This window comes from Saimiri boliviensis, chromosome 3 (genome assembly GCF_048565385.1).
Source record: "Saimiri boliviensis isolate mSaiBol1 chromosome 3, mSaiBol1.pri, whole genome shotgun sequence".
Taxonomy (NCBI): Eukaryota; Metazoa; Chordata; class Mammalia; order Primates; family Cebidae; genus Saimiri; species Saimiri boliviensis.
In genome coordinates, this window is record NC_133451.1 from 47,381,545 (window position 1) to 47,406,793 (window position 25,249).

General features: G+C 38.7%; 1 protein-coding gene across 6 annotated transcripts in view; it reads left to right on the forward strand.

Moving 5' to 3' along the window:
• The first annotated feature begins 401 nt into the window (after positions 1–401).
• The window catches only part of OCIAD1 (OCIA domain containing 1), a 30,434-nt gene continuing 5,586 nt past the window's right edge, over positions 402–25,249 (forward strand). The window contains exons 1-7 of one of the 6 annotated variants that reach the window (XM_003933635.4): positions 402–598; positions 1,975–2,037; positions 2,768–2,848; positions 11,215–11,268; positions 18,218–18,265; positions 19,309–19,447; positions 21,151–21,320. In XM_003933635.4, the coding sequence (XP_003933684.1) occupies positions 1,980–2,037; positions 2,768–2,848; positions 11,215–11,268; positions 18,218–18,265; positions 19,309–19,447; positions 21,151–21,320 (550 nt within the window). In that variant the 5' untranslated portion in view covers positions 402–598; positions 1,975–1,979. The other 5 variants (XM_010344189.3, XM_074396111.1, XM_010344187.3 and 2 more) reach the window with 5 other exon arrangements.

Below are 25,249 nucleotides of genomic sequence, written 5' to 3' on the forward strand. Positions count from 1 at the left end.
GCATGTGACAGATAACCAGGTACGTATGCTTAAAAATTACTTTCCACGACTTAGCCTACAGGGTCAAAGAATGAAATTATCTCATTTAAGACAAAATGTATGAAGTCGCTAACTCTCCAAAAAGGGACGACATAGGGTTTCAGAACGTTCCCGCCAGCCTGCCAAGGGAAGCCCAGAGAGGTGAGTCACAATAGCCCAAGACAAGCTTACGCCCAACCCACCCCGTCACCCAGGGAGGGCGCGGGCGGGGTTCTTGGTCCGCCTCTGTCGCCCGCGCAGTCGCAGTGCGGCTCTTGAGCGCCGCGGCCTGGGAGAGAAGGGAGGAGAGACGAGTATACGCATGCGTCTATCCTGGGCCGCCAGCTCTTAGACCCCGCAGGGAGCTCTGACGTCATTTCCTGCCGTAGGTAGACACTGTCTCCGGGTCGCGGTCATTTAGATCCCCAGTCTGGGTGACTTGTAGCGGCTGTCCGCCCCCTCCCCCTCCCCGCGGTACCTGGCACTTTTCTCCCTCCCTGCCCCTCCCTAGTCCCTTTCGAGCCTTCTGCCCCTGATCGCTTGGGCTTGCTTCGCAGTCGCCTGCTGCTGTCGACAGGAGGTGGGTGAGGTGACGCAGACAGCCCCGCAGTTGCCCTCCCCGTTGTTGCCCTTCGCGTATTCCCTCACCACCTCTGCGTCCATCCGCGACTTTCGCACCTTCCGCCATTTTCCTGCCTGTGAGGGTGGGTAGATCAAGCTCGGATCTCGGCCTCCTTGGTGTCGGTGGCCGCAGGGGCGAAGGATTGTTTCTGAGGGTGCGAGCTGGGGAAGTTCGTGGTCACGGAATGCCTGTGGGGCTGTTGCTCAGTCAGTAACGGCAGGTGGGAGACGGACACAGCGAGTGGAGGATGGAGTGCGGCAATCAGCGGTTCTAGGCCGCTGGGGCTTCAATCCTTCTTTCTTTTGTATTAAGAGCTTAAAATGGTATTGTCTCAAGGGCCTTGTCTGCCCTGATAATTTTCCTGGTGTTTCTAGGAAGGATGCTGTTGTGGGAAATGAGAGAGTTTCATTTTTTTCGAATACGGTTGTAGGTTAGAAGTAGATTATTCAGCAGGCTCCATCCATGCATGAATTCAGTTTACCCTTTTTATTCCTTTTCTGGATCTAAGGGATTGGCATGTAGTAGGCCCTCATGGCTTATTGACTAAATGAATTAATTGTGTATGCCATTTCCCGTTTCCATGCAAATTGTTTTTAAAGTGAGAATAATAATGATCCCGCTTAAATATTCTGTAAAATACAGTTACTTGATCTGTTGATCTAAGTCCCAATATATGAGTTGGTTTTTTTTTTTTTAAAGAACCAAATAAAAAAAATTTACATTCTTGGAATTTTATGCCTTTTTTATATATACTTGGGGAGGAAGGAAATTTTGAGATACGGAATTTGCTGTTAGCTTTACATCACGGGGTGAAGGATATGACGTCTTTGTTATTCCGTAATTTGAGAGTCCTCTTTTGTGGGAGAGGTTGAATGTTTCTGATGATTATTTTGTTTTTTAATATGGAAACTCAGAAATGACTTGAGCTTTTTTTCTCTTCTGTTTTGAGAAATTATCCTAATTATTGGGCATAGATTTGCAAAACGACCAGAACATAAGATAATGTGAAAGAAACAGTTGCGGGAGGAAAAAATACGTATATTATTTTATTGATAGCTTTTTATATCTTCATATTAATAAACAGTATAAACTTATAAAACGCTTATGCTTTTTCATTTAAGGAGCTTAACCTGAATAGTGAGTCAAATTAATAGATCTGTTACTTTTTCATCTAGCTATTTTTATGTGAAGTATTTAAGATATGGTAGTGTGTAGTAAATATTTATGGATTATTGCTATGTAGACTAGTAGTTTTACTATAGCCTACATCTTAACTTACTTTGACCTATATAGTGATGGTTTCTAATACTTAATATGTGTTGTTTTTGATACAGGAAAGATGAATGGGAGGGCTGATTTTCAAGAGCCGAGTGCAGAAGTTCCAAGACCAATTACCCGTAACTATCTATTAAGTATTTATAATTAATAGCACTTTCTATGTAAAGGAAATTTCACTGGCTTGAGTAACAGTGGCAGGTGGGCTGGCTTCATGGGCATACGCAGACAGGCCCACGTACTTGATTTCATGTTTCTACTCTTGAAATTCTGAATAATTTGGACAAGGAGTCCCACGTTTTTTTGTTTTTGTTTTGTTTTGTTTTGTTTTTGCAGTGGGCCCAGCACATTGCGTTGCCAGTCCTCACGAGCAGATAGTAGCATTAACTTCTGTTTGAAGTCAGAGTTTGTTAAAAGTGTGTAAATGGCTGGGCGCGGTGGCTCATGTAATCCCAGCACTTTGGGAGGCCGAGATGGGTGGATCACCTGAGGTCACGAGTTGGAGACCAGTCTGGGCAACATGGTGAAACCCCGTCTCTACTAAAAATACAAAAAATTATTCTGGCATGGTGATGGGTGCCTATAATCCCAGCTACTCAGGAGGCTGAAGCAGGAGAATCTCTTGAAGCCGGAAGGCGGAGGTTGCAGTGAGACCAGATTGTGCCATTGCACTCCAGCCTGGGTAACAAGAGTGAAACTTGATCTCAAAAAAAATAAATAAAATAAAAATAAGTATAAGCCAGTTGTTTTATTTTTTGAGTTAAAAAAATGGTAATATTTAGGCTAAGATAATTTTTGAGACTTAGTTTTATTATGGGTAATTTAATGTTTTTTTATTTTCCTTGTAAAAAGACATAGGGCCTGATTACATTCCAACAGAGGAAGAAAGGAGACTCTTCGCAGAATGCAGTGATGAAAGCTTCTGGTTCAGATGTGAGTTCAATTTTCTAATTAATGTAATTTGATCCAAAAATTGTACCTGAAATTTTGACCTGAATTTGAATCTGAAATTATAATAACTCCGTATAGAACAAATTGGCAAACTTTTTGCGTAGTGTGGTTATTGTTAAAAGAGATTAAGGAAATAAAGGAATTGCATACATTTTAAAGTAATTATTTCCAGATTTTTGTAATCAAAATGATGAGGTAATTTTGTTGATAATAATAATAGTTAGCATTTAGTGTATGTACATAAGTTATATAAAAACAACCCAATAAGCTTGATAACTATTATTACCCTCACTTTACAGGTGAGGGAATTGAGGTTTAGAGATGTTAAATGGCAACAACACTTAGTGTTACACAGGTGATAAATTACGATGTTTGGAGTTGAAACCAGGTCTGTCTGAAACAGGATTTTACTCTTAATGCTTTTAACCATTACATAATAACAGGTTAGTTCCCATTTTATTATTGTGAAATGTTGTTAAACTACCACTTCTTGATTTCTGACTAGAGAATTATATATATTTGTGTATATATGTCAAGATTTTATTTTTTAAAGACAGAGATTGTTGGAAGCAATACACAAAATATAATCTTAGTATTGAACAAAGAACTGGAAGAAATGAAAAAAATAAAACAAAAAAGAAAAAAGTGAAAAATGAAAGAAAATGAACAAAGAACTGGTATTGCTTTATTTGGAAACTAATCCTTTCAGGTAAGGTAATTATAACAAAAAAGGAGGATGGATTTTTGTTTTTTTGAGACGGAGTTTTGCTCTTGTAGTTCAGGCTGGAGTGCAGTTGCACAATCTCTGCTCACTGCAACCTCTACCTCCTGGGTTCAAGCGATTCTCCTGCTTCAGCCTCCCAGGTAGCTGGGATTACAGGTGTGTGCAACCATGCCCAGCAAATTTTTGTATTTTTAATAGAGATGGGTTTTCACCTTGTTGGCTAGGCTGCTCTCAAACTCCTGACCTCAGGTGATCCAGCCACCTCGGCCTCCCAAAGTGCTGGGATTACAGGTGTGAGTCACTGTGCCTGGCAAATTTTTTTTTTTTTTAAGGCAACTTGGCTGGTCATGGTGCCTCATGCCTGTAATCGCAGCACTTTGGGAGGCTGAGGCAGGAGGATCACTTGAGCCCAGGAGTTCAAGACCAGCCTGGGCAACATAGTGAAAGAGGCCTCATCTCTACCAAAAATGAAAGAAATTAGCTGGGTGTGGTAGTACACAGCTGTAGTTGCAACCACTTGGGAGGCTGAGGATGAGGCCGGAGGATCCCTTGAGCTGGGTAGATAGAGGCTGCTGCAGTGAGTTATGATCACATCACTGCATTCCAGCCTGGGTGACAGAGCCAGACCCTGTCTCAAAGAAAAAAGAAAAAGGGAAAAAAAGGGCATCTTAAGCCATTAAGGAGGATGTGCGTTTTCATGAGTCAGTGTGATATGTATGCTTAAAATGTGCAAGATGTGCAAGCTACCTGTTGGGAAGATAAGTTTTACGAAAGGACAGTCTTTGTCCTGAAGTAGTTTTCTTTTTTGTTTGTTTGTTTTTTTGTTTTTGTTTTTGAGACAGTGTCTCACTCTGTTGGCCAGGCTAGAGTGCACTGGTACCATCTCTGCTCACTGCAACATCCTTCTCCTGAGTTAAAGTGATTCTCCTGCCATAGTATCTCAAGTAGCTGGGACTACAGGTTCGTGCCTCCATGCCTAGCTAATTTTTGTATTTTTAGTAGAGGTGGGGTTTCACCATGTTGGCGACGCTGATCTCGAACCCCTGACCTCTGCTGATTTGCCTGCCTTGGCCTCCCAAAGGGCTGGGATTACAGGTGTGAACCACCAGGCCCAGCCCTGAAGAAGGTTTATATGTGGTGAGACAAAGCTGTAATATGTGAAACAGAGATTAAGTGTGTAACCGCAGAAGACTTTTTAAGGAGATTAAGTGTAATTGGCTTACTGAAATGGAAACATTTGAATAACTTGAAATTTTAAAATTCAAAAATTTCTGAAAATTTTATTAAATTTCAATTTGTTAAAAATTGAAGCCTCTTTCAATTTTACAGTTGTCTTTTTACGTAACATAAGGTAGAATATCTGAGTTGGAAAGAGACCTTTATTTGTTAAGTAAACAATACTGGAATAACTTTAAATTAGACTATAAGCCGGGCATGGTGGCTCACACCTGTAATCCCAACACCTTGGTTTGGTTGGGTTTTTGGTTTTGTAGATAATGGGTTTCTCCATGTTGCCCAGGCTGATCTTGAACCCCTGGGCTCAAATGATCTGCCTGTCTTGGCCTCAGAATGGTGGGATTTCAAGCATGAGCCACTGCACCTGGCCCCAGCACTTTGGGTGGCTGAGGCAGGAGGATTGCCTGAGAGCAGGAGTTTGAGATCAGCCTTGGCAACATGGTGTGGCCCTGTCTCTACCCTCCCCCTTCAAAAGATGAATAATAAGTAGATAAATGAAGAGGAAAGGTGGAGTAGCATTTGGATGAAAGGAGTAGTGAACAAAGGCTGAGTTTGCAATAACTTGATCTCTGCTAGAGCCATGAGCCTGAATTGATTGGAACAGAAGTCTTTTCATTGAGGATAGAACATAAAACATAGTAATGAGTTAAATATTTGATTCATTATATCATTTGAGTTCTTGGGTAGGGGGTGGGGGGGTGGGAGGGGGGTGATTTGTAAGTTTTTTTTAAGGAAGGTTTTTGAGGAAGGTTAGCAGTGTGCAAGATGGGTAGAAGGGTAAGAAATTGTATTTGGTGAAATCTGTTATGAGCTTTTGGCAGTAACCTTAGGCATATGTATGTAGTCACTGATGAGATAAAGTTGAATATTGTGTCATTTGGACTGGAAAAGATGAGCTGGCAATGAAAGACTTTTTTAAAGGACAAATAATAGGATTTTTAAAGAAGTTCAACTAAGGCAGAATGAAGGAATGGTAAGAGGAAAGAAATAGTTTTAAGATAACCAGTTTAGGAGACTTAATGATGATGATACTACTGAATAAAAGGTTCAGTTAGAAGGAGTTCTTGTTTGAAGAGGGAAATGAGTTTAGTTCAGACATTTGGAATTTATGGTGCAACATTCGATTGTCGAAGATTTGTAAGTAACTGGAGATAGAAACAAAATATAGATGAAAAATTGGGTTTATGTGGAGTTGTGTTGGTGAATTCACCTACAAATTAAGTGTAGAGATAAAAGCATAAAACTTAATAGTTTCTGCCATGTGATTAATACTTAGGAATGATAGAATAAAGAATAAAGTGGCTGGGCGCAGTGGCTCACGCCTGTAATCCCAGCACTTTGGGAGGCCGAGGCGGGTGGATCACAAGGTCAAGAGATCGAGACCATCCTGGTCAACATGGTGAAACCCTGTCTCTACTAAAAATACAAAAAATTAGCTGGGCATGGTGGTGTGTGCCTGTAATCCCAGCTACTCAGGAGGCTGAGGCAGGAGAATTGGCTGAACCCAGGAGGTGGAGGTTGCGGTGAGCCGAGATTGCGCCGTTGTACTCCAGCCTGGGTAACAAGAGCGAGACTCCATCTCAAAAAAAAAAAAGAATAAAGAATAAAGTTTGGGTAGTACCATGGATAAGGGAACAAGTGATGGTGGAAGAATCAATAGAGACCAAGAGCAGTTAGGAAGATAACACGAGCTCTGATAGAATCTTTATTATTTTATCCACCAATATTCAGAGACTTGCAGATGTTTCAAGCTGAAAAGAATCTAAGTAAGAATTAGTTGATGATGTCCATCTTAATTTATGATGACTATGCAGTTGGGAATAATTGTTTTAGATGCATAGTAATCATAAATTAAGGACTTATATAAAAGTTTCATGGCTCATAGGATGGGAATAATTTCTTTTTCTTTTCTTTTTTTTTTTGTGACTGGGTTTCACTCTTGTCGTCCAGGCTGGAGTGCCATGGCACAATCTTGGCTCACTGCAACCTCCACCTCCTATGTACAAGCAGTTTTCCTGCCTCAGCCTTCTGAGTAGCTGGGATTACAGGTGCCTGCCAGTATGCCCAGCTAATTTTTGTATTTTTAATAGAGATGGATGTTGGCTGGGCTGGCCTTGAACTCCTGACCTCAGGTGATCCGCCTGCCTCAGCCTCCCAAAGTGCTGGGATTACAGGTATGAGTCATTGCGCCTGGCCAGAATGGAAAGAATTTCTTAGAGAACTTGGCTATATACTCTGGCTACAGTTTTTTTTTTTTTTTTTTTTCAATCTTTGACAATTGTATAGAGTAGATAGGGTAAAATGATCTGTTTTCAAGTCTCAAGGACACAGGATTAAGAAAAAGACAAGTCTGATAGAGAGGGTTTGGGATTGTTATAATGTTGGCCTAATGGCTAAATAGATGCTAAGGTGTCCGGGTTTATTTCTGGCTGATAAATGTATACTGTTGCACATGTTTAACATTCTAAATAGCTATGACAGGATTATGCCAAAAGTACATTAAAGAGGAGTGAACAATAATCAGGATGCCCATGTATGCCAGACTCTTAATAGTGGGACATGTGGTGTATGAACAGTACAAAGCTAAGTAATTTCTTTGTGCATCTAAACAGATAAGTCACAAGTTGAAAAGACAAAAGCAGTCAGGCACGGTGGCTCACACCTGTAATCCCAGCTGAGGCAGGCCAGTCACCTGAGGTCAGGAGTTCAAGACCAGCCTGACCAATATGGTGAAACCCCATCTCTACTAAAACTACAACAATTAGTGGGGCATGGTGGGAGGCACCTGTAGTCCCAGCTACTTGGGAGGCTGAGACAGGAGAATTGGTTGAACCCAGGAGGTGGAGGTTGCAGTGAGCTGAGATCGTGCCATTGCATTCCAGCTTGGGTGACAGAGAGTGAGACTCTGTCTCAAGAAAACAAAACAAAAAAAAGAGTATGAACTCTGAGGCTTGATTGGCTGGGTTCAAATCCCAGCTCCACACACCGTAGCTGTGAGATTTTGGGCAAGTTCCTGAGGTCTGTGTGCCTCAGTTTCCTTATCTTTAAAATAGGGATAACTGGCTATCTTATGAAATTGTTATAGGGATTAATGCAATTTAATTGTCTAAGTGTTGGCTATTTTATTAAATAGCTATTAATGTTCTTGTGATTAAATAAAAATTTCTATTGACTACAGTTACGAATATAGAGTAACTTTTTGTTACTGTGAGGGGAGAAGAGTTCAAGGAATTGTAGGGGCTCTTGTACACATTGAATATAGTTTGGGACTGTGGTAATAATGTGCACTAGGTTTTGGTCAGCAGCATTACTGATTTGCCTATGGAAACAGATTCTTTTACAAAATAGAAGTTACATACTGCAGTGGAAAAGGCCACTGACCGGGGGTGGGGAGGAGTCAGAAGACTTGGATTCTGATCCCAGCACTACCACAAACTCACCAGCTGTGTTGCTTTGAGCAAATGACTTGTCTTTTCTGGGTATCAGTGTACTCTAGAGTATCAGTGAGGACTAGATAATCTCTGAAGCCTCTTTCAGTCTTACCATTGTCTTTTTCTATGACATAAAGTAGAATACCTGAGTTGGAATGAGACCTTAGGTCTAATCCATTATCCTTTTATAGCATGAGAAGCTGTACAAAGACATTGTGGTGAATGGCAGAACTAGTATCTCCTCAAGCAGACTGTTACTCTGCATTAAATGGGGAAAGCATTATCCATTGTAGAAATGGCCAACTAACTCATTACCTTTTATCCTTATATGATTCTTCAGTGCTTCATGTTGCAATCCTTGAGTGAAGCTGAAGGAGAAAAATGATTGCAAATTGTGCTGGTGCTGTAATTAAAAGGGATTTGTCCTTTGCAAAACCTTAAATGATAATACATGAAGGCATTCTAACCAGCCAGCATTAAAGAAACCATATTTCCAGCAAAGGTAAAATCTGTTAGTAAGTAGGATAGCATGAATTCAAACCTTAGCATTTGTACAGTTTGTGTCTGATGGCAAAGTTAATGCCCTGTTCCAAAGTGATGGATTTTAATCATGAAATCTCTCTAATGATTCAAATGTTTTAATTACTTTGGTTCTTAAATTGTCCATATATGGTTTAGACCAGAGTTGAACGAACTAGCCCGTGGATCAAATCTGTTTTTGTATGCGTGAGAATTGTTTTTATATTTTAAAATGGTTAAGAGGCTGGATGCAGTGGCTCAAGCCTGTAATCCCAACACTTTGGGAGGCTGAGGTGGGCTGATTGCTTGAGCCCAGGAGTTCAAGACCAGCCTGGGCAACATCGCGAAACCTCATCTCTACAGAAACAAAACAAAACAAAAACCAATGAAAAATTAGCCAGGCATGGTGGTGCATGCCTGCAGTCCCAGCCACGTGGGACACTGAAGCAGGAAGATCATCTGAGCCCAAGGGTTGATGCAGTGGTGAGATGAGGTTGCACAACTGCACTCCAGCCCTGGTGACAGAATAAGACCCTAAAAAAATAAAAAATAATGGTTAAGAAAAAAAATAAAAGGAGAATAATATTTCATTACGTGTGAAAAGTACTTAACAAAATTCATATTTTTGCATTTATAAATAAAGTTTTCTTGGAACACTGCTGTGTTCATGTGTTTTTGGATTGTCTCTGGATTCTTTTGCTTTAAAATGGCAGTTGGGTACTTGGAACAGAGATTGTCCCACAAAACCCAAAGTATTTGCCATCTGGCTCTTCATAGAACTTGTTTGTCAACCTCAGGTCTGGAACAGCACTGTCCAGTGTGGCAGCTAGTAGCCAAATATAGCGATTTAACTTTAAAATAACTTACAGTGAAAGGATATAAAGCAAAATCATCAAGGGAAAAGGGAGCATGGAGTGAAGTCCAGAGGAAACCAAGTAGTAACAAGACTTCTCTCTCCAGGGAGAGAATTCTTGAGAAGTGTTGATTTCTCTAACACCTAGTGGTAACAATGTGCGAAGTTTTATCTATCAAAGAAACTTTAGAGACTCAGTGCCCTTGGTTTTTATTGAAGACTAGTCACTTATGTACCCTCTGCCTAACAGGTACCAAAATTCCAGACTCCCAGAATGAAAGCAGGTGTTTGGCATGAACTGTATTTGTACAAACACTTTGGGCACAGTAAGCTACTTACACATATTCAATATGGGGAACTGCTTACCAGTCAATTATCTAGACCAAATTCATCATAGGGTTGGTCACTCAAAAATCAGCTTTCATTGTCACAAAAATTCCATTAGTGCTAATGAAAACAGTGATTGATAGCTGTTTTTAAATGATAACCCTCTTTGAGATTACAAGAGTTTTGGATTTTTTACTTTCAGTTGTAGGCATATATAGATGTAATATTTTCATATTCTTTAATAAGTTCACTAGTTTAGAACAAAGAACATTAAGGCCAGGCGCAGTGGCTCACGCCTGTAATCCCAGCACTTTGGGAGGCCAAGGAGGGCGGATCACAAGGTCAGGAGTTAAGACCAGCCTGGCCAATATGGTGAAACTTCGTCTCTACTAAAAATACAAAAAAATTAGCTGGGCGTGGTAGTGCATGCCTGTAATCCCAGCTAGGGAGGCTGAGGCAGGAGAATTGCTTGAACTCGGGAGGCAGAGGTTGCAGTGAGCTGAGATAGTGCCACTGCACTCCAGCCTGGGTGACAGAGCAAGACTCCATGTCAAAAACAAATACAAAACATTAGTGTTTAAAATAGGTGCTTTTTAATTTTTGCTTCAGCCACCTTGATTACGGTTAAATACATTTTGTATTTTGGTTCACAGGATGTAATACAGAGCTTAAAAGCTTGAGATCTGGTATCGGGCAGATTTTATTAGAATCTGCGAACCGGACCATTCAACTAGTTTGGCCTTGAGTAAATTAATTAACATCTCTAAGCTTCAGTTTCCTTATCTTTAAAAGGGTGGTAATAACATAAGCTACCTTATAGAAATAGGATAAAAAATATAATAAATGAGGTAATGCACATAAAGTGCTTAGCATGATGTACAGAATTTAGTCATCATTATTCAGTAGTGGCTCTTCTTATTTGTAACTTGTTTCTTTCCTCTCATTAACTTTTCCCCCTTCTCTAACTTCAGAAGAAACTTTTAGTCAGTTCTGCTTTGTTGTCTTAGTTGATGCTATTAATGAACAGCTGGCTATTTGGAACCTAGGCCTAAATGATTCATTAATTATAGTGTTTAATATTTTGTGATGCTTTCTTAAATTTAAAATGCTCCTTTAATTTTTCCACTATGTATACAATAAAGATCTTAGTTTTGCAGTGTAATTCCTAGATGGTTTTACAGATATTCATTTATTTAATGAACTGAAGACAAAATCTCTTCCATTCTTTGATGTTGACAAGGTCTTTTTCCTCCTATAGCTGTGCCTTTGGCTGCAACAAGTATGTTGATTACTCAAGGATTAATTAGTAAAGGTAAATATTTAAACTTTGAATTTATTTAGCATTTTGGATACCATGTTTGTTTTGTGTTATTTTCTAGATGTTTAGAAGAAGTAAAGATAACATTGTATTATATTAAACATATAAAAATTCATTGATTAATTTCTACAGAGCATTTTTAAACGTTTTGTCTCTATGGATCCACTGACCCAAATATTATGACTTGAGAATTTCTACTGCACTGATAGCATCATTAACAACCTACAAGAGCAAGAAAGTAACTGAACACCAGCATTAGCGGGACAGACCTGGTCTAGGTGGGCCAGTAGCAACATTATCACCTAGGAACTTGTTAGAATGCACATTCATGGGGACCTGGAGTCTGTGTTGTTGTTTTTTTTTTGTTGTTGTTGTTTTGGTTTGTTTGTTTTTTGAGATGGAGTCTCGCTGTGTAGCCCAGGCTGGAGTGCAGTGGCACAATCTTGGCTCACTGCAACCTCTGCCTCCCAGGTCTCGGTTCAAGCAGTTCTCCTACCTCAGCCTCCCAAATAGCTGGGATTGCAGGCGTGAGCCACCATTCCCAGCTAATTTTTGTATTAGTAGAGACAGGGTTTCATCATATTGGCCAGTCTGATCTTGAACTCCTGACCTCGTGATCCATCCATCTTGGCCTCCCAAAGTGCTGGGATTACAAGCATAAGCCACTGAGCCTGGCCTGGAGTCTGAGTTTTAACAAACTCCAAGTGATTATTATATAATGATTTAAAGGTCAGTAGCTCTCTAAACCAGCTTTGATCACCTGGGGAGATTTGTGGAGGTGAGTTAGCATTATTTAAAAAATTAGAATCTCAGGGATCTGGCAGGTGATCTATTTTTAACAAGCCCCTGAGGAGACTTTCTTGTCCTAAAGTCTCTTGGCTCAAATAGCATAGTGTATTCATGCGGAATTGAGTTTAGGTTGAGTATTAAATGTCTTGAGTCCTGCATTTAAAATTTAGTGGAGTAAGCAGTAGAGTTGCTCATTTTATTTACTTCATGAACCATCTACCTGGTAATGGGAAGGTGCCCAGAAAAGGATGGTGACCTTAGGATGGCCTGGAGGCCTATTTTAATTAACTGGCTTCTTCAAAAATGTGACTATGATTGGAAGTTTTAGCCTCTTTACATTAGGATATGAGATATGGTGCTTAGTACTTTTGACACAATTAGTTGATAAAAATATAGTACCATGACAAAAATCTTAAACATGAAAGCAAGTCAAGACATATATGTTGCCGGGCGCGGTGGCTCAAGCCTGTAATCCCAGCACTTTGGGAGGCCGAGGCGGGTGGATCACGAGGTCGAGAGTTCGAGACCATCCTGGTCGACATGGTGAAACCCCGTCTCTACTAAAAATACAAACAATCAGCTGGGCATGGTGACGTGTGCCTGTAATCCCAGCTACTCAGGAGGCTGAGGCAGGAGAATTGCCTGAACCCAGGAGGCGGAGGTTGCGGTGAGCCGAGATCGCGCCATTGCACTCCAGCCTGGGTAACAAGAGCGAAACTCCGTCTCAAAAAAAAAAAAAAAAAAAAAAAAAAAAAAAAAAAAAGACATATATGCATTTATATGTCCTTAAGACTAAGCTGTTTTATAGACTGAGATCGGTTCTGTATTGTGAAAACAAAACAAAACAAAACTTTGAATTACATTTCTTTGTAGGGAAAACTGGCACAGAGATGAAATTAGTGTTTATTATTGTTCTGCTTCTTTTGTCTATTTTAATCCAGTGTGTTATTTAATAATGATTGGAGCTAGGTATGCAGAAGGTTATACAAAAGAAATTTACGAGCTGCTAGTAGGTCATTGAAGGAAACAAATTGTTATAAACATACATTGAAGCAAATAGAAAATTGAATTACATACTTAATCAGCTACTAAATTGCAGAGTAGGGACCCTAAGAGTTGTAGGTGTTCAAAGAAGAAAGATCTTTGTAGGGCTGTTGTAATCAAGGAAAGTTTCTTGAAAGAAGTCGGTTTTGAAAGATGGGCAGGATTTAGATTAAAAGAGAAGGAACCTGCCAGGAAGGAGGGACCTGATGATCAAGACAAATAGGCATGACTGTTGGGAGAGGTAATCAGGACTGAGCTGAAGAGGCAAAATCATGCAGGGAGGAGTGAAAACTCCATTAAATAGCTTAAGTAGAGCCAGGAGAAATTATAATTTGGATTAGGTTATGAAGAGGGGAAAGTGTTTTTAGAGGTTATGGATGTAGGTGCAGTTGAAGACTTTGTACTACTGAAGGTAAGGTAGAAGTGGTAAAAATTGGGAGAGACTTTAAGACAAGGATTCAGTATCCACCAAGACATTATACATTTAATCAGAATCCCTGACATTTTGTTCATTGGTCCTTTTGGATCTGTGGATTGGCTCCAGGACCCCCCTAGAGGATACCAAAATCCACAAAAGCTTAAGTCTCTGGTGTAAAATGGCCTAGTAAAGTATATGTGTATATCTGCCTGTATACTTTAAATAATCTCTAGATTTCTTATAATACCTAAGAGTATGTAAACACTACATAAACAGTTGTTATACTGTATTGTTTAGGGAATAATGACAAGATAAAAGTCTGTGCATATTTAGTATAGATGCAATTTTTTTCTGAATATTTTCTATCTGCATTTGGTTGCAGAACGCACGCATACAGAGGGCTGCCTGTATCTGCTTTCATCCACAGTGCGTCATACTCCACGTGGTCTTAGCTGTTCCCTCTGTTGCTTCCTGATCTGTCAAAACCATTTATACATGTTCAGGTCTCCTCTAACTTGAGAACACTAAAAAAAAAAAAAAACTTCCCTCATTTATTTTTCCAGCTACTCCCAACTGCCTTATATTTGAAGCCAGATTTCATGAATGAACACTTCACTTTTTACTTCTTTTAACCCATTGCAGTCCTTGTGAAACTATCCATATATTCTACCATTTACTGGAACTTTTCAAAAGGTTACCAACACAACCTCTTTGCTGCTTAAATATGATGGATAGTTTTTGTTACTGACCAGCATTATATAACTTTAACCAGTTTTTCTTGAAATAATCCTATTCTCTTGGCTTTCATGATGTCATATTCCTAAGATTTTTCTCCCACCTCAGACGATTCCTTTGTTGTTTCATATTTTTTGAGTGTCTGATATGTACTATACATTGTTATATAGCACTAAACAACAAAAAGTCATGACCTCTTGGTGCTTACATTCTTGTATGGGTTTTCTTTGTCTGCTTGTTTTGGAAATGTTGGTGTTACTATATTCTGGATATAGTATATAATATAGATGGCCCTTCTATAGGCCCCTCAAACTGAACTCATCATTTTCCCCAAAACCAGTTCCTCTTTTCATGACTGAGTGGCATCAGTACTATCCAGAAAACTGGGACGTTTTCCTTCACTTCTATCCCTTATCTGCCTTGTCCAATTAATGTTTTTTAGCTCTTAAATGTCTTTATTAACTATCTGCCTCCATCTGTACTGCCACTATAATTAATGCAACCGTATGTCACAAAGAGTATTGTAGGGACCTTCAACAAATATGTTTGCCTCCATTTTTGCTGCTACTTAGGAAAATAAGCTGTTTCTAGTACCTGACAGAGGGCATAGTTAGTGCATATAGTACTCAAATATTTGAGGGGCTGAATAGCAACCATCACATTTTTCTCTTTGTCTTAACTCTCTAGACTGTAAATTCCATGAGAGTAAAGAGCATGTCTTGTTTCCTGTTAATATCCAGTATTTAGTGTCTTTATAAGTATTCTATAACTAGTTGATGACAGAATGAAGGAACAACTTTATTTTATTTTTCTTTCTTTTTTTGGATTCTCCCCAGAAGTGAGACTTTCCAAATATTTTATTTTATTTTTGAGATGGAGTCTTGCTCTGTCGCCAGGCTGGAGTGCAGTGGTGCAATCTCGGCTCACTGCAATCTCTGCCTCCCAGGTTCAAGTGATTTTTCTGCCTCAGCTTCTGGAGCAGCAGGGACTACAGGCATGTGTCACCACTCCCAGCTAATTTTTGTATTTTTAGTAGAGACAGGGTTTCACCATGTTGGCCAGGATGGTCTTAATATCTTAACCTCGTGATCCTCCTGCCTCAGCTTCCCAAAGTGTTGGGATTACAGGCGTGAGCCACTGTGCCTGGCTGGAACAACTTTTTAATGTAAAAATAGAGACGTTCTTACCATTTTCCTTTTTCTATTATCATCCCAGTGGTATAAATGAAGGAACTGAGGCTAATGGCACAGATTAGTTGTCTGTTTTTGTACTTTAATTACATGAAATCATACACCGAGGTATTCTTTTATGTAAATTCTTTCAACATTATGAAATTCATCCAGTAGCATGCTGGAACTGGTTTGTACTGGCTCCTGAGAATTGATTGTTAAATTTTCAGAAACTTCGGCAAGCTGATTTTTAAAGTGTTAGGGGCTTTACACCATGGAAACTGACAGACCTTAAAATTAGAGCTTATTGTAGGGAGTTTACCAGCACATCACTGCATTTGTCCACCTTGTTGCCATATAGGTTTCCTCCGTGTAAATACACCAGTTTATCTGTATTAACTGTACATTGATAATTGGTAGTTTTCCCTTTCGACTATTATAATTAGTTCTTCCAAGAATATGGTGCTTTTGATAGACATTTTGCTGGGTCATAGATTTTTGTATATATTTATTTAGCTTTAGTCAATATTGCCAAACTATTTAGACAAATTTATACTCCTATATTCTCACCAAACACTAGCTATTTTTATGTCTTTTATATTTTAGCCATTGTGATAAATGAACACTATTATTGATTACATTGTGGTTTGAATTTGTATTTCCCTGTGACTAATGAAGTTGAAGACCTTTTCATTTGCTTATACCTCATTTCATTATATCATTGTTTGTGAAGTATCTGTTGAAGTCTGTTTACCAGTTTTTTCATTGGATTGTCTTTTTTCCTACTGGTTTTGTGAGACTTCTTTCTATATTTTGGAAGTAAGTCTTTTGTCTGATATGTATATTATGGGTTTTTTCCCCCACTCTGTTTAACTGTAGTTTTCAGTGTTAATAGACTCCAATTTATCAGGTTTCTTCTTCCTGATGAGTGCATTTTGTTGACTCTTTAAGATCTTTTTGTCTATTCCATCTTTTTTTTTTTTTTTTTTTTTTTTGAGACAGTTTTGCTCTTGTTACCCAGGCTAGAGTGCAATGGCATGATCTCGGCTCACCGCAACCTCCGCCTCCTGGGTTCAGGCAATTCTCCTGCCTCAGCCTCCTGAGTAGCTGGGATTACAGGCACTTGCCACCATGCCCAGCTAATTTTTTGTATTTTTAGTAGAGACGGGGTTTCACGATGTTGACCAGGATGGTCTCGATCTCTTGACCTTGTGATCCACCCACCTTGGTCTCCCAAAGTGCTGGGATTACAGGCTTGAGCCACCGCACGCGGCCTATGCTTTCTTCTGTAAGCTTTTTTTTCCCCCCTGCCTCAGGTTTATTTGTACAAATAGCACAGGAGGACCGCAGCCCTGTGCAGATGGTAGCCTGGGGTGGGGGTCGCACCAGTCCTTCTGTCCTCACATTGGCAGACAGAGATGCCTAATCGGAAGCCTTTGTAGGGATCTGGGCACCTTTGGGAGCCTGAGCTGGAACTGAAACTGGAACTGCAGCCTGGGCCTTGGTTTGATCCTGGGCCTTGGCCTTTAGCTGTCAGAGCCTGAGCCCCTTGGCAATGCAGGCATGAGCTCACTTTCCAATCTTGGGGTGGGCAATGTAGGCAAGTCGATCCAGCTTGCAGCTGACACCCTTTGGGATCTTGGGCTTAACCTTGGGCTTTACGAGGGCCTTGATAGTGTTGGCACGTGCACTCATGGCCTTGGTGTTGTTGGCCTGCATCTTCTTTAGGCCCTTCTTGTTGTGCTTCTTGGCAAAGCGCATGTTCCTCAGAACTTGGGTCCACCCCCTTAAGGGATTTGTGTCTTTGTGATCAGGGTTTCTTGATACTATTTCTGTGCCGTTTTCGGAACTGGTTGTGTGTGGTGTGGTTCTTGAACTTGGCTGTGTCTGCACCTTAAGCTGCGGCTCCTGAATTGCCTAGAGCCCTTTTTTTTTTTTTTAACCTTTTATATTTACATTTTAAAGCCATCTAGATTATTGTTTGATATAGGATCAAGGTCCATTTTCCCCTGTTAATGGATGTTAATTGAGCCAGCGCTATTTTGAAAAGACTATGCTGCAGTGTTGTGTTTGTCATAAATCAAGTGACTGCAGGTATGGATCTGTCTCTGGACTCGTAGTTTGGTCAGTTTACCTTTTCTTGTACTTAATACCAGATTGTCTTAATTACTACAGCTTTATCATATAGGTTTTGCTCTGTGGTGGTAGTCAGTTCTATATAATACCGTTCTTCAGTGTTGCCTTGGCCCTTTGTATTCCACATGACTTACAGAGCTTTTCAATTTTTGCAAAACTTTTGATTTTAATTGGGATTGCATTGTATTTATAGGTGAAGTTATGGAGAATTGCCATCTTTAGAATATTGAGTCAATTCTCAGTAAGTTGTAACTGAGTATAGAGATCTTTCATATCTTTCATTAGATTTGTTCCTGGGTTTTGAGTGTTTTTTTGGGTGCTATAATTAATTGTCTTTTAAAAAATGTTTGATTTTTTTTGTTTGTTTTTGGTATAAACAGTTTTTCATATATACATATATGTATATTTTTGGTCTATAGACCTTGTATCAAGTGATCTTTCTAAATTCACCTTTTCTAATACTTTAGAGTCTTTTGGATTTTCGTCATATTTCTCTTGATATTGAAGTCATTTAATTTTCCCTGTTAAACAGCCTAGGGTTCTCTAGGGCCATGAAAGGAGCTAATGTTGTCAGATTATATTTAAAACTAGTCTTTACTGGTTTTTCTTTCTTTAACCATGTTACTCAGAAATACTTAACTCTTTTCTTTAGGAATACTTTCAAGTCATCCCAAATATGGTTCAATCCCTAAACTTATATGTAAGTATGAACAACATTGTAGTTTTCATAGCTTTTTAAATTTTAAATACAACTATTTTTATCAAATGTTTTATCATATCTTACTCATATTAGTTCTATGGTTACATACTCTGATAAATCAGTTTGTTAAAGCATTTCATTAAGTGGATTCTTGGATATTTTATTGTTACCATAAAAAATCATTAGTTGAAATAGGTATTTTTTGTATCTTTATAATGTAATATAACTATTAATTTGAAATTATTTTGTAAGGATAAAGTATTTGAAAATAAATTTTTGGTCTGTCTATGGTGAAAGAAAGTTGTGCAGATATTCTGATTAATCAAAATAAAGTATATTTAAAATTTAGCTTAATTTTTAAAAGAAATCTCTAATGTGCATTTTAAAATGTAAGTAACGGTAACTTATTTACACGTTGCAATATAGTTAATAGAAAAATAAGCTACATTGCTCTTCAAAAGAAGTACCTGAGGCTTTTCATGAGTCTTTCAGGTTAGCCTTTCTGTTGTATTGGAAACTCACGTGATGCAGTAATTGCCACATTTAGGTTATGCTTCGTAATTTATTACTTTAAGATATTTGCTGCACCTAATTTTATTTTTAAAACAATCTTGTGAAATGGCTGTGCAAATGATTTCCTATTTTATAGGAAGATAATGGCCTAAATCCTTGTGATGAGATCAGAACTAGAAATAAATAAATGTTTTGATTTTTTTGATTTTTTATCCATTCCTCTTCCTATTATACCTTTACTAAATCTTTCCTATATATATTATAAAGTAGTATATTATAATTGATTTATTTATAGCTACTTTATTTTGGCATACTTTGTTTTTTAGGAAACAGAATTATATCCATAGACTCTGTCTATGAACTCTGATCTGATTTAATTTTGATTCTTCTACCATTATTTCAGGAAATCTCAGTCTTTCTAAACCAAAGACATATTTAGAATTACACTTTAAGAAAATTTTTTCTTTTAGAAAATACTTTTGTCTGAAAGTCACATTCAGTTACACTTTTTGTTTGGTTTTACAAATAAGTTGCTTGTATCATGGGATACTTTGCTGGAAAACTTTCTTATGTGAAAACTTGCCAAGAGAAATTCAGGAACCTTGAAAATTCCCCCCTTGGAGAAGCTTTACGATTGGCACAAGCACGACGACGATCTTCACCACCTGGGTAGGCCAGATTCTGATCTTAAGATTTTTACTTTTTAAATAACAGCTAGATGTTTCTATAGTTCAAGGCTCAAAAACATTGCCTGAAAGGACCATTGGATACTGTAGGCTAAAAGTAATTTGCTTCAAAAATTGGAACAAGACTTACCACCATTTATTTATTTATGAATGAATGAATGAATGATGGGGCTTCCCTCTGTTGCCCAGCCTGGAGTACAGTGGCATGATCCTAGTGCACTGCAGCCTTGAACTCCTGGGTTCACAGGGTCCTCCTGCCTAAAGCTCCCTGAGTAAATAGGACTACAGGCATGAGCCACTGCACCCACCTAATTTTAAAAGAATGTTTTTTTAGAGATGGGGGTCTCACTTTGTTGCCCAGGCTGGTCTTGAACTACTGGGCTCAATCGATCCACCTGCTTCAGCTTCCCAAATTGTTTGGAGTCACGTGTGAGCCACTGTGTCTGGTTCCTCATTTTTGTTTTGTTTTGTTTTGAGACAGAATCTCACTTTGGCTCCCAGGCTGGGAGTACAGTAATGCAGTCTCAGCTCATTGCAACCTCTGCCTCCTGGGCTCAAGTGATCCTCCTCCCTCAGCCTCCAGAGTAGCTGAGACCACAGGCGTACACCACCTTGCCTAGCTAATGTTTTGTATTTTGTAATAGAGACTGGTTTTACCATGTTGCCCAGTCTGGTCTCAAATCCTGAGCTCAAGCGATCTGCCCTACTTGGCCTTCCAAAGTGCTGGGATTACAGGCATGAGCCACTGCCAGACTTCATTGTTTTAAATATAGAGTTGTATCCTATTATCCTAGAATAAAGGATTTTATCTTGATTCAATTTTGCAAACACCTTTGGTTACTATAGTTTGGACTTTTCTTTAGAATTCCCAAATGTTATCAATCCCATCTCTTAACAGATTTTAACTTAATTTTAATGCTTCTTAAACAGATAGGCAAGCAATGTAATCTTCATGAGAGAGAATTACTTGTATCTGCTTTAGCAAATTAGTGTTTATATAGATTCTTAACTGTGACATTACCTTCTCAATTGACATGGGAAATGGACATGGTTATTGAAATTAGACCTGATTTGAAGTGCTTTTTCTTTCCAAGAACTTTCAAACATACTAAAATTATCTTGAAAGGCTAATAGTTAGAAAGTTGGGTATACATTTCCTATTTTTCTATGTTGACAGTGACCACTTTTAAGATGTATAAGTGGGTCAGGACTTCTTAAAAGTGTTTTGTTGGCAGAAAGAAACAGACCTCATTTTATTGCTTATAAATAACTGTGTTAAAAATTATTTTGAGGCCAGATATGGTGGCTTATGCCAGTAATCCCAGCACTTTGGAAGGCCAAGGCAAAAGGATTGCTTGAGCCCAGGAGTTTGAGACCAGCCAGGGCAATACAGTGAGACCTTATCTCTACAAAAAATCAAGTGGTGGTGCACGCCTGTAGTCCCTGCTACGTGAGAAGTTGAGGTGGAAGGATCGCTTGAGCCTAGGAGATGGAGATTGCTGTAAGCCAAGACTGTGCCACTGCACTGTAGCCTGGGTGACAGAGCCAAACCCTGTCTCAAAAAAGAAAAACTATATCTATATATACATAATTTTGGAAATAAGATATATAAAAGAATTTATTTTAACACTTGAAGATATAGGCAATGACTCATATTTCTTAAAGCAATATGGTTTTCATTTACAGGCACTATTATCAGAAGTCAAAATATGACTCAAATGTGAGTGGTCAATCATCTTTTGGGACATCCCCAGCAGCAGACAACATAGAAATGCTTCCTCATTATGAGCCAATTCCATTCAGTTCTTCTGTGAATGAATCTGCTCCCACTGGTATTACTGATCATATTGTCCAAGGTAGAAACTTCTCTTGAAATGAATTTCAGCATTTTATGGTCCAACGTATGTATTAACTTTATATAATGACTTTCTGCTGGATATCACCTGTGTACCATGAATCATCAACCTAAACACAGCATGTTTGTTTTGTTCATTTGTTTCTTCATTCATTCAACTTTTCTTGAGGACCAGTAGGTGTCGAGTACTCTGCTAGATGTGGAAGAAGATGAATAACACTTGGTTCTTGTCCCTGAAAAAGTCTCAGTCTGTTAGAAGATATAGAAGTACAAGCATAAATTACGAGTATGTCCCAGTAATTGAAAATACTAAGGCAAACTTAGTGGAATAGTGAAGAAGAAATGATAAGTTGTGTTTCAGGGAGTAGAGACTCCAGGAAAGCTTTATAAAGGTTACGTTTGATAGGCTGGGTTTGAAAGGCTTTCAACTTCCTTGTCTGTAATATAAGAAAGAACTGTTGTCAACTGAGAAAATCCATGTGAAAATGCTTCGTGAAGTTTGTAAATACTAGCTTTGAGGATCACACATATAAATGCAACAACATCAATTTGGGATTGAGGCTTGGATTTGAATCATGATTGACATTTGCTAGCTATGTGACCTAGTAATACTACTACTACATAATGTAGTAGGATTATTATAACTGCTTTAAAATCCTTTCAGTTTCTTGATCAGTTGAATAGAGGCGCAGTGGTTCATGCCTGTATTCTCAGCACTTAGGGAGGCTGAGGTGGGTGTATCACGAGGTCAGGAGTTCACGACCAGGCTGGTCAAAATGGTGAAAATGTGTCTCTACTAAAAAATACAGAAATTAGCTGAGCATGGGTGCCAGTAATCCCAGATACTCAAGAGGCTGAGGGAGAACATTGCTTGAGCCCAGGAGGTGGAGGTTGCAGTGACCCAAGATCACACCACTCCATACCAGCCTGGGCGACAGAGAGGGACTCCATCTCAAAAAGAAAAACAAAACAAAACCTAACCTCTCTTAATGAACTGTTGGAATTAGGTGAAATAATCAGGGACAATGCCTGGCAAATAATAGACTCTCAAAAAACCATTAGTTTCTATCCTTCAGTCTAGTTTGCAGTGAAAGGTGTGGAATTAGAAATAGAAAATACAGGTCTACAATTCTTTAAAATCCTGAAATTCAAAAAGCTTTGAAAACCAAGTTTTTTGTTTTTGTGTTTTTTTATTGATTAAACTGGCAATAAAATCTGGCCTGAATTCCTTTAGCAGCATACCTGACCTAAACTCACATGAGTTATATAAACGTAGACTTTATTTACTTTGCCAGATAAGATTTTTCCTTTATTTCATTGTAGAAATATTAACATGTTTGCTTACTCATTGCTGTCTCAAACCTCTGAATGGATGGATATTAAGTAATGTAAGGGGTATGTGCTATAGTATTTTTCTGAAATCTAAGAAACTCTGAATTGTGGAACATATCTGACCCCAAGGGTTTGGATAAGGGATTATGGACCCTTGTAGAGTATATTCTTAAATTTTAAAAGTTTAGAGGGAAAGAAGTTAAGGGGAGGGGGGGATAGAGTGGAAAGGGAGAAGTTTATTATAGGTCAGAGAAGGTTCTAGAGAATGCAGAAGGGGGTTCTAGGTAAGGCAGAATATAAAGTAGCCGCTAGTCATATGTGGCTATTTAAATTTGTTAACATTAAATAAAATTTAAAATTTGATTTCTCAATTGCTTTGGTAGCAACTGTTCAGTTGCTCAACAGTCATATGTGCTAGTGGCTACCATGTTAGCACCAATACAGAACATTTTCTTCATTGCAGAAAGTTATGTTGGACAGCACTACTTCAAAGCAAAAGTTGGGGCAAAGGGGTGAGTATTAGTCTTGTATAAAGGAAGAGACAGGAAAGAATGGAAGTTCAGATGATTAAAGAGCTTGGATGAAAGTTGTTGAGAGCCTCTTTAATTCTCAACTCCAATTCTTTATTTTTTTCATTAGTGGTTGGAAGCAAAGGCATCAAATAAGTCAAAAAAGGAAGGAAGGGAGTGGGCAGATTAGGAGAGAATGGCTAAAGTCACTATCTTATCTCCAAAGGCAGCTGTCCTTGTTCCTCACTGTGTCTCATTTAACCAGTCTAAAGTTTAAATCCATTCTTCTTGTACAGTAGTCCCCCCTTATCCATGGGGGATAAGTTCAGAGATGCCTGTGGATGCCTGAAACCTCAGATATTACCAAATCCTTTATATTCTATATATTTTTTCGATCTAGATGGCTACTAAGTTACTAACAGGCATGTAGTGTAGACAGCACGGATATGCTGGACAAACGGATGATTCAAGTCCTAGATGGACCAGAGTGGAACCCCACAAGATTTTATCACACTACTCAGGACAGGGTGTAATTTAAAACTTATGAATTGTTTATTTCTGGAATGTTCCATTTAATATTTTCAGACCATGGTTGACTGCGGGTAACTGAAACCCTGGAAAGCGAAACCATAGATAAGGGGGCACTACTGTATTCTAGACATGTACTGTTTCCTTGTAATGACTTGCATCCTTCCCACCATTTGCATTAGGAAATTCTGTTACATTGTTTCTTTTCCATACAAAAGCCAACAAACAAAAAGCCCTTTGGTACCTACCCACAGACTACACAGCAAGGCCATGTCTTAATATTATTTTGTGCCTTCCACAGCAGCCATCCAGCCATCCACTGCTCTGCTTTCTGACCCCCTTCTCTAAATCAAAGTGGCCACTTTTCTACTGTTCTCCATGTGGGCCAGCAGTGGCCTGCTTTTGCTTTGCCCCAAATGCTGTCCTCCCCTACCAGGGCATCTTCTCTGGTTTTAGTCCTATTTTAGTTGTGCTTTCTTTTACCAGGAATTCAGAGAGTTATTAATCTTTTAAAATAGCAAGTACTCCTTCATAGCTGTTAGGAGACTTAGAGTTTATTACAGTCAGATTTAAGTGCTGCTTTATATTTTCCTATTCCTCCCAGTTCTTTATAACCTTCCCAAAATAGTAAATCATGTTCTCTCCACAATGCAGGACATTCTCCCCAGTCTTCTTCTGTCTGATTTATATATTCATTATTTGTTCCAAAATTTTATAACAGTAAAATACTTTTTATAAGAAAAACTATTAGACCCAAAAGGAACTTGAGAGATCATCTAATTAAACTGCCATATTTCACAGTTGAGAAAACCAAGATTCAGAGAGGCTTAGTGATTTGCCCAAGGACATTCCCTAATTGTCAGCAGGGTGGGGTTAAGAACCCAACTCTGAAGTTGGGTTCCTGAAGTATACAGGATTTCCATCAGAATTTTTAATATATGGTGAAGGGAAATGAGTTCAGTAATTACTTACCACTAATGAAATGCAAAGTGTTTTAAACCCAATGTAAGATTATATTTTCTTTACATTTTTTTTGTAAGAAAATTAAGTTTTGAACCATCATATAATACTAGAACTAATTAGAAATTTAAATCTTCTTTGGCTTTCATCAGTACAGTATATATTTATTCAGCAGAATTAAAATTTATGGTTGAAAACAGCCTGGCGCAGTGGCTCACGCCTGTAATCCCAGCACTTTGGGAGGCTGAGGTGGTTGGATCACTTGAGGTCAGAGTTCAAGACCAGCCTGACTAACATGACGAAACCCTCTCTCTACTGAGAATACAAAATTAGCTGAGCATAGTGGCACATTCCTGTAATCTCAGCTACTTGGGAGGCTGAGGCAGGAGAATCACTGGACTCCAGCAGGCAGAGGTTGTAGTGAGCTAAGATCGCGCCACTGTACTCTAGCCTGGGTGACAGAACGAGACTATTTCAAAAAAAGAAAAAATTATGTTTGAAAACATTATTTAATGTATAGTTTTGTTGCTTAGAAAATTCTAATTATTCACTGGGATCTTACCTTTGAGTTCTGAATAAGTATCACAAAAATTATGTTTTA